Source organism: Zalophus californianus, chromosome 10 (assembly GCF_009762305.2).
Source record: "Zalophus californianus isolate mZalCal1 chromosome 10, mZalCal1.pri.v2, whole genome shotgun sequence".
Classification (NCBI taxonomy): domain Eukaryota; kingdom Metazoa; phylum Chordata; class Mammalia; order Carnivora; family Otariidae; genus Zalophus; species Zalophus californianus.
This window is the reverse complement of record NC_045604.1, coordinates 27233983-27247448: the sequence shown is the minus strand read 5'-3', so window position 1 is coordinate 27247448 and position 13466 is coordinate 27233983. Positions and strand designations below refer to the sequence as shown.

The 13466-nt window shown below is 52.9% G+C and overlaps 1 protein-coding gene across 1 annotated transcript; it reads right to left on the bottom strand.

Annotated features, from left to right (window-relative positions):
- Positions 1-2670: 2670 nt before the first annotated feature.
- Positions 2671-12783, bottom strand: FMOD (fibromodulin). Its single transcript, XM_027611710.2, is given in 4 exon segments — positions 2671-4537; positions 8972-9379; positions 9382-9958; positions 12655-12783. Coding segments are annotated over 3 exon segments (1128 nt in total). The 5' UTR covers positions 9950-9958; positions 12655-12783; the 3' UTR covers positions 2671-4385.
- Between the last annotated feature and the right edge of the window lie 683 nt (positions 12784-13466).

The window sequence follows — 13466 nt, the reverse complement described above, 5'->3', positions numbered from 1 at the left end:
CTATGTATTTTATGTCTTTAAAAACATCTCGAGAAGAGGTCTGTAGTTTCACTAGCCAGCCAAAGGGGTCCACAGCACACAAAGGTCAAGACTCCTTGGTTACACAATGCCTTCTGGTTCCTTGATTTTTTTTTTTTTTTTTTTTTTGGTCCTTGTCCAGTGGAGGCGAGGACCAGCTAGCTGATCAGAGCAATTGGGAGAAAGGAGTGAATTGAAGCCTTTAAGTTTTCAGAAAAAGGCTCTGATGGTGCAAAGTGAGATGCTGCTCACTAGTGGCTGGAAGTCAGAACTGCGAGATTGAATATAAAACACGCCTTTAAGAGGTGTGGGGTGCTGATTCTTGGTACTTGGGTCTGAAATAAGAGAAACATTGAAGGTATAGATTGTGCTGGGCAGCATAGACATTTTAACAATCTTTATTCTTCCGATCCATGAGCATGGAATGTTTTTCCATCTTTTTGTGTCTTCAATTTCTTTCATGAGTGTTCTGTAGTTCCTAGAGTATAGATCCTTTACCTCTTTGGTTAGGTTTATTCAGAGGTATCTTATGGTTTTTGCTGCTATCGTAAATGGAATAGTTTCTCTAATTTTTCTTTCTACAGTTGCATTGTTAGCGTATAAGAAAGCAACTGATTTCTGTGCACTGCTTTTGTATCCTGCTACATTCCTGAATTGCTGTATGAGTTCTAGTAATTTGGGGGTGGAGTCTTTTGGGTTTTCCACATAAAGTATCATGTCATCTGCGAAAAGAGACAGTTTGCCTTCTTCTTTGCCACAGAGGCAGTGGGCAGTTTTACCCCTGCCCACATATCACTATCGGATTCCTCGTTCTCCGCTCCAGCCATCTTCGCTGTCATTCAGTGACTCAGAAGCTTCCTCCCACTTAAGGAATTTACACACGCTGTTACCTCTCCTGCACCACCTCTCCCAGCTCTTCATCCAGCTAACGGTGCTCTCCCTCCTTAACCTCAATCTATCTGCCCCTGAACTGCCAGGCTAGGTCAGCCTCCTTGCTAATCCTCACGCAGACCCGTGCTCATGTCCTTCACAGCCCTCTCTCAGTTTGTAACGACATGGTCCGCCCCCCCCCAATTTTTTTGTTCCATGTTTGTCATTGAACTGGACAGTAAAGCCCGTGACGCAGGGGCTGCCTGCTTTCCTTCTCTGTAGTAACCTCAGTGTCTGCCCAAGGATACTTGTGCACCGAGGAAGAGTACATTTCAGTTGGAAAATTCATAAAGGGACTGTAAATGCTAGCAGAATGGATTTCGGTACATCAACAGTCAAGTCAGATGGCCTTCCTCCACCTATGACACTCCGGCTATACCACCAAGGCCCCTCTGTGTTCCAAGTACATGGAGACTTCAGGCCCAGGGCAGGAGACACAGTATAGCAAAACTGACAGGCTAGAGGTCAGATCCTGGCCTCGATGCTTCCTTCCGGGGTGATCTCAGTATCTCTGGGCCTCAGTTTGCCCATCTGTAAAATAGTGAAAATACTAGTACCTAGGACATAGAAGGGTTAAGAATGCTAATGGACATAGAAGGGTTAAGAATGCTAATGAGGGAAGGTAGGTACAGTACCGAGCACATAATAAGAACTGACCAAATGGTGACGCAAAGGAAAGCCAGCTGAGCCTGAGGGATGGCCCACTCTTGCTCCCCTCTTGAGAGGCATGGGATTTAGAAACCAGAGGAGCTTTGCAACAGGGTGGGGCCTGGCTCTGTCTCGGTTGGGATGTTCCGGAGAGGCAGAGGATTCTTCCTTGCAGCTTGGCTGGGATCCCCGGCTATGTGTCCATTTCTCCACCTGCTTCACGCGGCATCTCTGTGCACGTGTGCGTGCTGGACTTGCTGTCCTTGAACAGTGGTTGAAGCTGTGATTTCTTTCCGATCTTTTTACCCCCTCCCGTTCCCGCCTAACTCTTGCTCCAGAGAAGAAGAACCGAGTTCGCTCACTCTGGCTAAAGATGGAGTTGTAACACTGGAAGCCGTCTCGGCACAAAATTTCACAGAATATATTAGTGAATATATTCGGTAAGTAATATATTCAGCTCAATAAATATCAGTTGTGGTGATTTCCCTATTAGAAAATAGCGGACTGTCCCCAGCGCCAGTCTAGTCCGCCCCCCTAACTTCTATAACATCTGCTAAGCACCTGGCACTTCGAGGCTTTCCGGAGAGATTGGATGAAAGAGCAGAGAGGAGGCTGAAGGCGGCGGCTTTTCCCTAGCTAGGCTGCATCGCCTTTGACTACCCTCAGTTCTGCACAGTGGCCAGTAGAGGGCAGGAGCAGTTAAGACAACAATACTCAGGACCCGCCAGCCCCAGAATTCCTGGCTTGAGGAGGGAGGATGGCGGAGGGAGAAAAATGTTAACAACGACTGAAAAAACCCAATTGTTCTTTATCTCCTGGGGACCAAATGGAAGGAAATGTGTAGCTAGTGGGATGGAAGTCAGACTTCTGGAAGAACTTCCAGAACACAAAGTTTGCTAACTAGAACTTTTTTTTATACAGGTGATTTTTTTTTTTTAACCACCTAGCTACAACTGCACAAGCAGAGAAGATGAGAAAGGGAGCTCGTCCAGTCCAGGGCCTATGTGACCCACTAGGTCCCCTTAAAGTAACCCTTCTGAGTGTGCCTTAAATGACTCCATTCTTTGAGATGCAATCATAAAATAACTTTATTGGTCAGGTTAGCCACCACTCATGCTTTTCCTGTAATAAGGATCCTTTATAGAGGCATGATGGTGTTCACATGCAGACGCTTCCTGAAGAGCCTGGGGCAGGGGCAGCCTTGCCCCCCCACATCAGAGCTCCTTTGTTGAAATGAGCTGGTTTGGCTTTTGTGGATTTTTGAGTCTGGAGCCAAGCACATAGTCCAGGGATCCTCCCCTCTGCTTCCCAGCAAAGCGTACCCAGTATCAGGGATGTAATGGCATCTGAGCAGGGGCCAGGCTAGGGCTAGCTGTCCTCAGGCAGTCCCTGTCCCTGACTGCCCAGATGGCTCCATCCCAATGGTGCCAAAGGGGCGGGATGGTGAGGCCCCAGGCATCATTACCTTTCAGACATGGGAAGAAGGAATTGCTCTCCAGCCAAGCTATAAAGCAAAAGGCATCTTCAGTAATGAGGGTGTAGCTCAGAGATGTGAAAGCAGAGGGTTTCATCCTTGGCACAGGCCAGATTTGGCTGCCTGGCACAGGCTTCGCAGACCCAACAAGCATCTCCAGCCAGAGTTTTCACTATGCACTGTGGCCTCAGGACAAATCAATTAACACAGCTGAACCACAGCGTCCTCTTTTGGGCTAGCCAGGCACGTCCAGGGCTGGCCGGAGTCTGCTTCTCCCATCAGGATGTCGACCTTTCTGCTTGGATAAAGGGAGAGGACACACTACCTTTCTCATGCTTTCAGAACCACGTGCCATGGAGGATAAAGACCCGAGTAAGGAGCGGCTGGGAACACAGAGAGTGTTGGGCAAGGGTGGAACTCGGGGGCCTGCTTCCTCAATTCAGCCGAATCGGGACGTTTGCCCCTATGAGGGATGCTGATGTAAGCAAGATCTGGCCTTTCCTGGGCAGAAGTCTGATCCACCTTCAAAGCACTGCCCAGCTGCTAAAATACAACCCCTCCATTTACGAAAGCCTCAGGTTGGCTGTCTCCTCCCATATCAGTCCCTGAATATTGTGATCATGCTGGTGCCCTCCAATCTGGTGGCTTTCAAGGAGTGAGGTTAGGGAGGTGTAGAGGTGACTCTTGGTTTCCTTCCCCCCCAGACACTAGTGTGACTTCTCCGCACAGGCCACGGGGCTGATGCCCAAACGCCTTGGGCTCTCATGCCTCTGCCCAAGGCACAGAAGAGGTGTGTGTGCAGCAAGGCTGAGTGGATGAGGAGGGTGAAGGAGGAGGCAGTTGGGCAAGAGGTATATTCCGAGGAGCACTGAGAGGGAGCCCAGAGTAATTGCACCACCCGCCTGGCACGCAGGAGAGCGGTCAAGCGCTGCTCACGGAGAGAGCCAGGGATTGTGGGGAAAGCACGCTCCGTGCGTCGTGCGGTTGCCCAAGCGACTTGTTGAAGTTCATGACGCCAGATCATTGGGAAGAACCTGGGGGTAGTGAGGGGTCTGGGGTTGGGACTTCCAGGGATTACTTCCTCTGCTACCACGTCTGTCCTGGAAAGAGAGCTGCAGCCATGTCCCTCAGTAAAAGGCTGCCTGTCCCCTGATCCCACCTGACCCTGCCTACATGGAAGAAGACTACAGAGGGAGCCCATGGAGTTCTGTCACATGGTCTGTCCCAGACCTTCCAGCAAAAGCCAAACCAAACCATCAAGCCAGATGCAGTGGGGCGTGGGGGCCTTCGGCCCCGTGCCCCGTGCAAGGGCCACTCAGATTTCGATGAGGCTGGCGAGGCGCAGGCAGAGGGGCGCGTCCACCGGCATTGCGCTGCGCTTAATCTCGTTCCCGTCCAGGCGAAGCACCTGCAGCTTGGAGAAGTTCATGACGTCCACCACGGTGCAGAAGCTGCTGATGGAGAACTCTGTGGGGACAAGAGGGGCGGGGTGGGTGGGAGAAGCCCGGATCAGGGGCCCGGATCCACAGGGAAGCCGGTCGGCCTCTGTGAAGCGGCTTCAACGCTTCTGAGGCGAGGAGTGGGACTTGGCTGGTTGGGGCGGTGTCTTCCCGGATCGGAGTCATAGCGACTGGCCCCGCTAGGGGGCAGCACCAGGACCGGGGTGGGGTCTCTGCCCGCGTCGGCGGCTCCGCTTCCTAACCACCCCTAAGCTGCACAGTGCTCTGCAGTCCCTGGAATGTCCTTGAGTGTCCTTCCCGCCGAGACCTGATCTTTTCCCATTTGTGGACAGCAGGGGGAAGCAGAAGGTAGTCAAAGACCAACCTTGGCAGCTTCGAAGGACTTTGCTGAACGGCTCTGAGAAGGAAGCCTGGGGAAATGGATGGACCTAAATCTGGAATATCTCCTGACACTTTGCAGATAGAGAGAGGGGGCAGGAAATTAGAGAAATCCTGGGCAGGGAGACAAGTGTCCTTGCGTGCGGGAGCTTTGAGGGGGTGCGTGTCTCCATTCCCAGCACCGCCAAAGGAATGAGCAAGGCCCCGAGGTTCAAGAAGGCGGAAATTCATAGATGAATAGGGCTGTCGTGGACCTCAAAAGTCAAATAAATAATTCCCTTGCCTCCTGCATTTAATATGATATGGTTTACCCCCCTTTTTTTAATCTCAAAAGAAGTCTCCTTTTTGAAGATATTCCCCTCTGCCCCAAACCACATAGTCTTAATAGATACAATAGTTCTGTTTGGGTTTAACATAAATCCCTCTGTTTTCCCTCTAGTTGTCTCCTTGGACATATTGGCCACATCTGTCTCAAGTCTCCTGGGTTAGGGACTTGAAGGGAAAACACCAAGAACTCAGCACAACTCCAGGAGAGCCAGCACAAGTCACCGTGAAGAGCTGCCTTCCACGCGGTGCCTGAGGGCCTCTGGAAGCTGGCTCCTGCCAGAGGGGCTCCCGGAGAAGTTACCTGTTGGATCTCGGTGGGGTACATCTCCAGGGCTGTCGCTAACAGGGGGCAGCCCCAGAGCTTGCCTTTGCTTCCACCAGAGAGGTTGCTCAGCTTGCCAGTGTGGTCGGGAGGCATGGGAGGAGCCAGAGGAGGCTGGCCTCATGGAGGGGGCCGTCATGGGTGTGAAAGGGAAGGCTGTGAGGACAGTGCGGGGGCTTAAAGAAGCTGGCGAAGAAAGTGCTTTTCAATTAGCACTAACAACTGGTTTCAGTCCCTCTTAAGAACTGACCAAGAGGAGATGGGGCGAGGCTACCGCCCATTAACTTGTATTGCAAACATAAGACAGAAAATCCAGCTCCGAAGAATAATGGGACACTGGACTGGGAAGAGGGGAGAAGATGGGAAATGCCCTTCTGTGGACAGCATTCAGTGGCAGGGTGGGGGAGTATGAGGAGGGGAATGGGTGGGGATGGGAGCGGTGTGGGGAAGATGGAGATCTTTTGGATACTTCTGGATGTCTCCTTTCTGGTCTCAGGAAGTAGATTAAGTGGCCTCTGAGTGGGCAGGTTCGGGGCAGAGCTTAGGCCAGGGGCTGCGCCTGTGGTAGCCATGGAGGAGGGTAGAGTGGGGTGGGCTGGGGAGAAGTCAATTGGGTTGGCTTATAGATCACTTCCAAATCTACTGCACTAGATGGATTCTCTACCCCAGCCTTGGGCCCTCAGACCATCCGCTAAAATCCTGGATCCCTGCGCATGTATGTGAATATGGGGGATACTTAGGGGCTGCTAGACACACCCCGTATATCGATTCCATCCACACAGCAGATGCACTGTGCCCCTCTGTTTGCCTTCCCCACGCTCATGAAGAGGACAGGGCTTTTGCTTGGAGACTCTGGAGGACATTTTCCAGCCCAGATTAAATACTGACATAAGTCTTTCCAAATTCCTCCTGGGGTACCCACCCTGCTCCCTTGGATCTCACAGCTACTGAATAACATTCCGAGCTGTGTTCCCTTGCTGTTGCCAGGCTGGAAAATCTGAGGGAGATGCTAATAGAAGAGGCAAGGGGGAGGGAGGGGACTGGCTTGATTCCCTTGCACACCCTTTAGTTCCTGCCCTCCATTTAGCTCCTCCCCAGAGGACTGCTTCAGTCCCACCTCCACCACCACCCCCACTGGCTATGGGAGGACACCCTAGGAGAGGGGCCCGAGCTTGGGGCACTGTCCTTCCTGCCCGTGGTCTGAATCAGAGAGCTATTCCTCACGTTCTCAGCCAGAGACGCCGGGAGCCAGGTCCTTGGATGTTGAAGGCTGGCCTTCAGGGTTTTACCTACATAGCCTGGGTGGCCTGGAGAGATGGCTGCTTCTTCTCAGTGCCCCCGTCTTCACAATGCAAAAAGTCAAACAAAACAGTACTCTGCCTGTCAACTTCCAAGTGGCAAGGAGAAGAGAAGCTAGTCATTGTTATTGTGTATTGCTTCTTAGTTATGTGCCAGGCCCCAGACCAAGCACCTCCCGTGTCTTGATTCGCTAATTTAAGACAAACTAAATGTAAGAACTGGTGTTATTTTGCCTCAGAAGAAGACTGGCAGAGAGACTAAATGATAACTGGATCAGGGGATTTGGCTTAAATGGCACAAGAAGGGACTTGGGGGAGACACTGAACATTTTTAGGTTGTTTGGCTTACTGGAGAACTTTCTCTCAAGACCTTGGGACACTTAACTGAAGTGGTTTTATCTTCCGCAGAGCCTTGCGAAGGGGCGGGCCACCCTGTATTTGAGTGGCAGACGTGCTCCGCATGGAGGCAGGGGGTGACAGGAGCCCTTCCCACCCCGACCTCCTCTGACTGTGTATCATCAGGCAGTAACCAATGGGTTCTCTCCCACGACAGCTAATTCTTTGCTGTCACATCTTCAGGAGCAAACACAGCACATAATGTGACATTTCTGATGTGACAGCCCCCCGGGTTCAGAGTAGGGTGGCAGGTGACTTCTGGGTGGGATGATGGACAGCCACAAGTAAATGTCAACCCCTTTGCAGCCTGCGACATCTCAGAGACATCTCAGAGCTGTGGCCCACTTGGGAATAAGACCTCCCCGCACCCCAGAAAAGAGAAACTTTACATATAAAACAGTTTGGGTGCCCATGATGGTGTCTTGCACTTCGAACCAGAGGACCAGACACCTCCTTACCTCGCCCGCCCTGCTGTCGACCTCTGGGACAGGGTGCCTCTCTTCCTCAGAGGGCTGTCCAGCCCGTTTATGTCTTGCTAAATGACTGATCTGTTCCCTGAGCACCGGGAGGGAAAGAACAGAGTGGGAGGGAATGAAGGCTCAGTCCCTATCTGTGCTTTGATGGTGTGGTTTGCTCACAGCAGGCTCCACTTCAAAGCCCTTTGCCAGGTAGTGAGTCCTTTCCCAGGGAAAGGGGGACTTTGCTGACCGAGGAAGGCTCAGTACCTTCCAGCTGGGATTCCAACATCAGAGGCCCTGGGGTAATGTAAGCACGTTCTGAACACAAGATCCTGACATGGAGCTGAAAAGCAACTAGATCATTCCACCCAAATTGAGTATTTTAGTTCTAAGAGGCAGAGAGGCAGCCCTTTCGATTCCTTTAGGCATTTACCGGGAAGTGCTTGGAAAACAAGAGGGCTGTGTCCTTGCCCGCTGCCCCAGGGCTTTGTGGTGATAGGGCCCCTGTCACCCTAGGGGGACCTCTGCCCCACCACCAGGGGCTCCTTGTACTCCAGGGAGAACGGACCAGAACAAGTACCTCATTCAGCTCCGAGAGGCTGCACATTCTTATCCAACAGCTGTTATGTTTAAAAGACAAACAGCCAAACACATGGCCGGTTGCAAAGGCAGGGGTAGGGCATGTGGAAACAGAGAGCTCATCCTCTTCTGGGTCAGTGAGTAAGAACGAACGCCATGGTTTCTTAACAGTCCACCTTCCTCCCAAGATGGACCCTGGAAGTTCAGCTTAAATCCCCCTCTCTAGGAACTGCTCTCATCCAAACCTCCGCAAACTCATCTCTCCTTGCTCCTCAACACGTGAGCCCTTCCTCTCAGACACACAGATTTCCTGGCTGTCCCCTACAGGAGACCCATTAAATGACTGGTCCCTCTGCGGCACTCCCATCCCAGAATGGCTTTGTCCCTTGCCTCCAGCCCGAGCTCACTTAGCTCTCAAGACTTAGATGGAAGCTTACCTCTTCTGGGAAGTCTTCTTCCAAGCCAACACCCCCCACCCCCGAATTTTCCCAGCACTGCTGTTTAGTCTAGGGGCGTGCCGTTTTGGACCTCTTAGACAGGGCTAGAACGTGGATTGAAGGTGGCTTCATTTGTGCTCTCTGTTTCCCCTACTTCTATGTCCTTTGCATTGCTGCTAGCGCTCACAAGAGGGTGTTTTCCAATGAAACAGCCAGCCACTCCCCACTCCCCTTTGTCAGTCTCACCATTGATCCTATTGCCTTGGAGGTAGAGATTCTCCAGGTTGGTGTTGACTGGGGGGATCTTCTGCAGCTGGTTGTAGGAGAGGTCAAGCTCAAGGAGGCTGCTGGAGTTGAAGGTGTTGGAGGCCAAGCCATTGTTGGTGAGACTGTTGTGGGACAGCCGCACGTATAGCAGCTTGGGTGACCCCCGGAAGTAGCTGTCGGGGACGGAGTAGACATTGTTGTGCTCCAGGTACAGCTGCTCGAGGGCGATGGGCAGTCCATCAGGCACCTTCCGCAGGTGGTTGTAACTCAGGTCCAGCAAGATCAGTGACCGGAGGCCCCTCATCGCACTGCCCACTTCCTGGATCTCGTTGTGCTGGAGGTACAAGGCTGTGAGGTTCTCCAGCCCCTCCAGAGCATTGTTGGGACCTTCGATATCTGGTTGTGGTCGAGATGGAGCTCCCTCAGGGATCGAGGCAGCGGGCCGGGCATCCGGGTCAGGTTGTTGTGGTCCAGGTATAGCCTCTCCAGGTGCTTCAGCTTGGAGAAGATCTTCCTGCCCACCTTATCACTGGTGATCTGGTTGCCATGGAGAGCAATCCAGAGCAGCCCGGTGGCATTGTCGAAGACGCCTTCCTGGATGGACGAGATCTGGTTGTTCTGGAAGTAGACGTACTTCATGCGGGAAGGGACAAAGGGCAGATACTTGAGGTTGCGGTTGTCACAGTACATGGCTGTGGGGAAGTTGGGTGGGCAGTCGCACTCCTGAGGGCAGTCACGGGGCTCTGGAGGGGGCGGAGAGCCATAGGCATAGGCTGGGCCCTCCTCCACCCCATAGGGGTAGGGCTCGTAGGGCTCATACGGATAGGGGTCATAGGGATCGTAGTAGGTGGACTGCTGGCTGCGGAGGTAGTGGAACCACCAGTGGGGATCTTCGTCGTACTGGGCCCAGGAGAGGGAGCAGAGCCCGGCCAGCAGCAGGAGGGAGGCCCACTGCATTTTGTTTCTCTGCAAGACGGGGGAGAGAACAGAGCAAGCAGGCATGAGTGAGACAGCAGGGAGGCAGGGAGGCGAGCCTTGGGCTGTGAGCGATCAGATCTGGCTTGGGCAGCAGGCCCCTGGGACTGGGAGCCCCGTCCTCACTTCCCACACACCTCCCCCCAGGGCCGGCTCCGCACACCTGGTCCATCTGGGCCGTGGCTACCTGGGGGAGCTGGGTACATTTTACCCTGCTCACAGAGTCACAGAAGCAGAGCCTTCGAGATTAGAAGGAACTTGAATGGGGGGCACTGCATTTTTTTTTTTTCCAAGGGGCACGTCCTTAGGAGCCTCTAGCCACCTGAAAGTTCTGTTGGGAGAGCTGGAAAGCCCCAGCAGTCATCCCTGGGCGGGAGGGTGCTCTTCAGGCCTGAATTCCCATTCAGTCTGGACTCCCCGGGGATATAATATTTTCCAAGAGTCCAAGGAAAAAGTCCTCTGGTTCTTTCCCCGTCTCTGGGAAACCTTCAGAAGCATCTTGAGACCTCAAAGGGGGAAGATCTGAACTACTCCTGGAAGATCTTTTGGTCTCTTGGGGGGGGGTTTCTGGTTTCTAGTGTTTGGGGAGGGTTGTGGTCCGTCTGCAGTCACCGCGAGGCTCGGGCTGCCTTCCAAAGTGTCAGTGTCTGTAGCAGTCTGCTGGGTGAGAACGCTCTCTGGTTGGCAGTCTGTGGCTACGCACGCTACCTGGCTGACACAGCGTCTTCATGTAACAGCGACAGTCCCCCCCAGACTGGGGACCCTGGCACCAGGTGTGGTGGTGTCTTCTAGGGTGGGTACTGAGTGTGTGGAGCCTGAGTCAGTGCACTTGGCTTCTGTGGTATCAAGTAAAGAGTTAGCCCCCCTCATGCTCCGCCATGGACATTATGCTAGAGCCTCAGGGTACAGAGAAATGAATGAGGAACACTGAGAAATGGAATAGGAGTTGAGGACACCTGTGTTATACCCAAGAGAATGTGGCTTTGGAATGGGATTCTGGCATCCCCCTCTCCCATCCTGGGCTACCTGTGATGACATCTGGATTACCAGCCTCCATGATTAGCCCTCCCCTCCCCCCATAGCCAGGCAACCTGTTACCTTGAGCTCGTATGTTAGTGAGATGAGAACAGGGCAGGCTTGGAGAGAAAGGTGGGTTTGGTGCATTCTGGGAGGGAAGCTGAAGGTATGGAAGATGAGGAAGCTTACTGGTCACCCTACTCTGAGTACCGATAGCCAATGCACTGGATAGCCCTTATGAGCAATGGGAACCTTCCAGAGGTGTGAGGGTCACCCTTGGACAGAGGAACCTTAGAAGCTTTCCTGGTCCCGGAAGGGTTGCTTATATCCCTCACATTGCTGTTGGGCCTCCTGGGGTTGGCAACTGGAGACAGAAGAAAGAAAGGAATCTAGGAGTCAGCATCAAATCCAATGATGGGAAAGAACCTGACTGTGACACTCAATCTGGTCACCTCTGCCACCGTTCCTCCCAGGCCCCAGACCTCTCTGTTTCCTGAAAGTGATTCCTGTCGGCCCCCTTATTCCATTAGCCTCTGGGTTGCAGAGGAGAGGCACCTGGCTCATCCTCAAACAGCCTCAGGGCCTCAGACAAAGAACTCACAGTGTTTCTGAGAAGCCAACCCAACTGCCCACTGCCTGGGCACGCTGGCTGGGCCCTGGCTCCGGCCAGGAGAGCAGACGGATGGAGCGGCCCACTGCCAACAGCGCATTTTTCCATGCACAGCCCTGGGCTGCTGCAGGACCAAGGTAGATGTCTGGAGGCTGGCACAGTGAGCCTCTGTCTCCATTTCTCCTTCCAGACTGGGCATGTTGGCAGATGAGAGCCACCTTCCTCTTCAAGACCCAGCTTTCCAGGGGCTGTGCATCCTGCCCACTCGGGCCTCTCCTTAGGAGCCATGACTGCTAAGAGGGCTGGGTGGGGAGCTTCTGCCTCTCCTCCGCTCCATCTCTTAGCAGTGCTGCTCCAGGGTCATATACTTTTAAATCCCTCTGCCCACCCTAACAGCAGAGACCTTCCTGGGCTCAGAGTTTCATGAGGTGGAAAGTTTCTGGGATTGGTGCTCCCTGAGGTGTGGGGAGCTGACTCAGGAGTTAATGCTCTTCTCTCATTTCTCCACTCTAGAGAACAATCTTTCCCTCCAATCAGGGTTGAAGAGGTCAGACCAAAATTTGTCTCCTCTGCTGGATTGGACCCTCCTTCATGGCTCCCTGAACATGGTTGATTCTCAACACTTCTCTTTATTCTTTCCCTTTCACCCCAGCAACACACACACACACACACACACACACTCACACCCCCCCATCCTTCCCCTGTAACAGCACTCAGGTGCCATCATCTGCCTATAGGACAGACTGCAGGGCTGGGGTAGTGGGATTATGAGTACCAGCAGGACAGACCTGGCTTCTTTAGATACCTGGTCCTTCCCTTTTTCATGCCCGAGAAGGGGAGATGCCCCCGCCCCAACAACCAGAAAGGAACTGTAGGACAGAGGCAACACGTTCCCTCTCCTCCCCGTTGCCCCTCTCCAGCATCCTGGGGTCATGGCCCGGATGGGAGAATGAGGAATGGCTGCCCCCTGTCAGCCCCTCTCCCCAAGCCCCAGCCCCTTCCTTTACTCCCGCTATGGAACTACAAGGGACAAAAACTGAAGTAAAATGACTAAACTTACCTCCAGCTGAACCTTTCAGAGAGTGACCACGTCCCTCTGTCTGGCGTCCTTGGGTTGGAGAACGTGTGAGAGAGAGAGAGAGAGAGACAGAGTGTCTACTGAGAGTGTGCAGGCCTATGCCAGGCCAGGGTCCCGCCCCCAAATTCCTAATCAAATATTGTGAAGAGAGCGACTGAGGAGGCTGGATCCTGGCTTTTTCGGCTCCAGGGGCGGAGCTCACACCCAACCAAACAAAATCCTTCCGTCCGCCTGACTTTAGAAAAACCACCTTCTTTCCACTCACTTATCTTCCCTAAAGCACTGGCAGCTCTGAGTCTCTTTCTGCTGAATGAGTTAGTGGCGCCCTGGAAGGTATTGGTATAGTCTCTTACCAAGTGCCTGGCTTTCTCATTAAACCCACAAGGGCAGATGCAGGGCTGGGGAGGGCCAGGACTGGGGAAGAGGCCATCTTAACTCTTTCAGCAGCCCATGTGCCACCCTCGAGAGCCAGGACTCCTCAGCCTTCTCACCTCCCCCTCCATGCAGGTGGTTAGACTAGTGCACAAGCGGGCATGACACAGGATAGCTGGTTCTGGCTCCACTTCTGTCCCTTAGCAGTGTAGACTCGCCTGGGCTGCAGGGTTGCTCTCCTCCATTGGAATTAATGGAAAAGAATGGGAGCTCACCTTTGTGGGTTACTTACTGTGCACTAGCATCACACACTTTCATGTAATCCCCTGGCAACCATTCAACTTTCTGTCTCTATGAACTTGACTACTCTAGAAACCTCACATAAGTGGAATCTACAACAGTTGTCTTTCTGTGACTGGCTT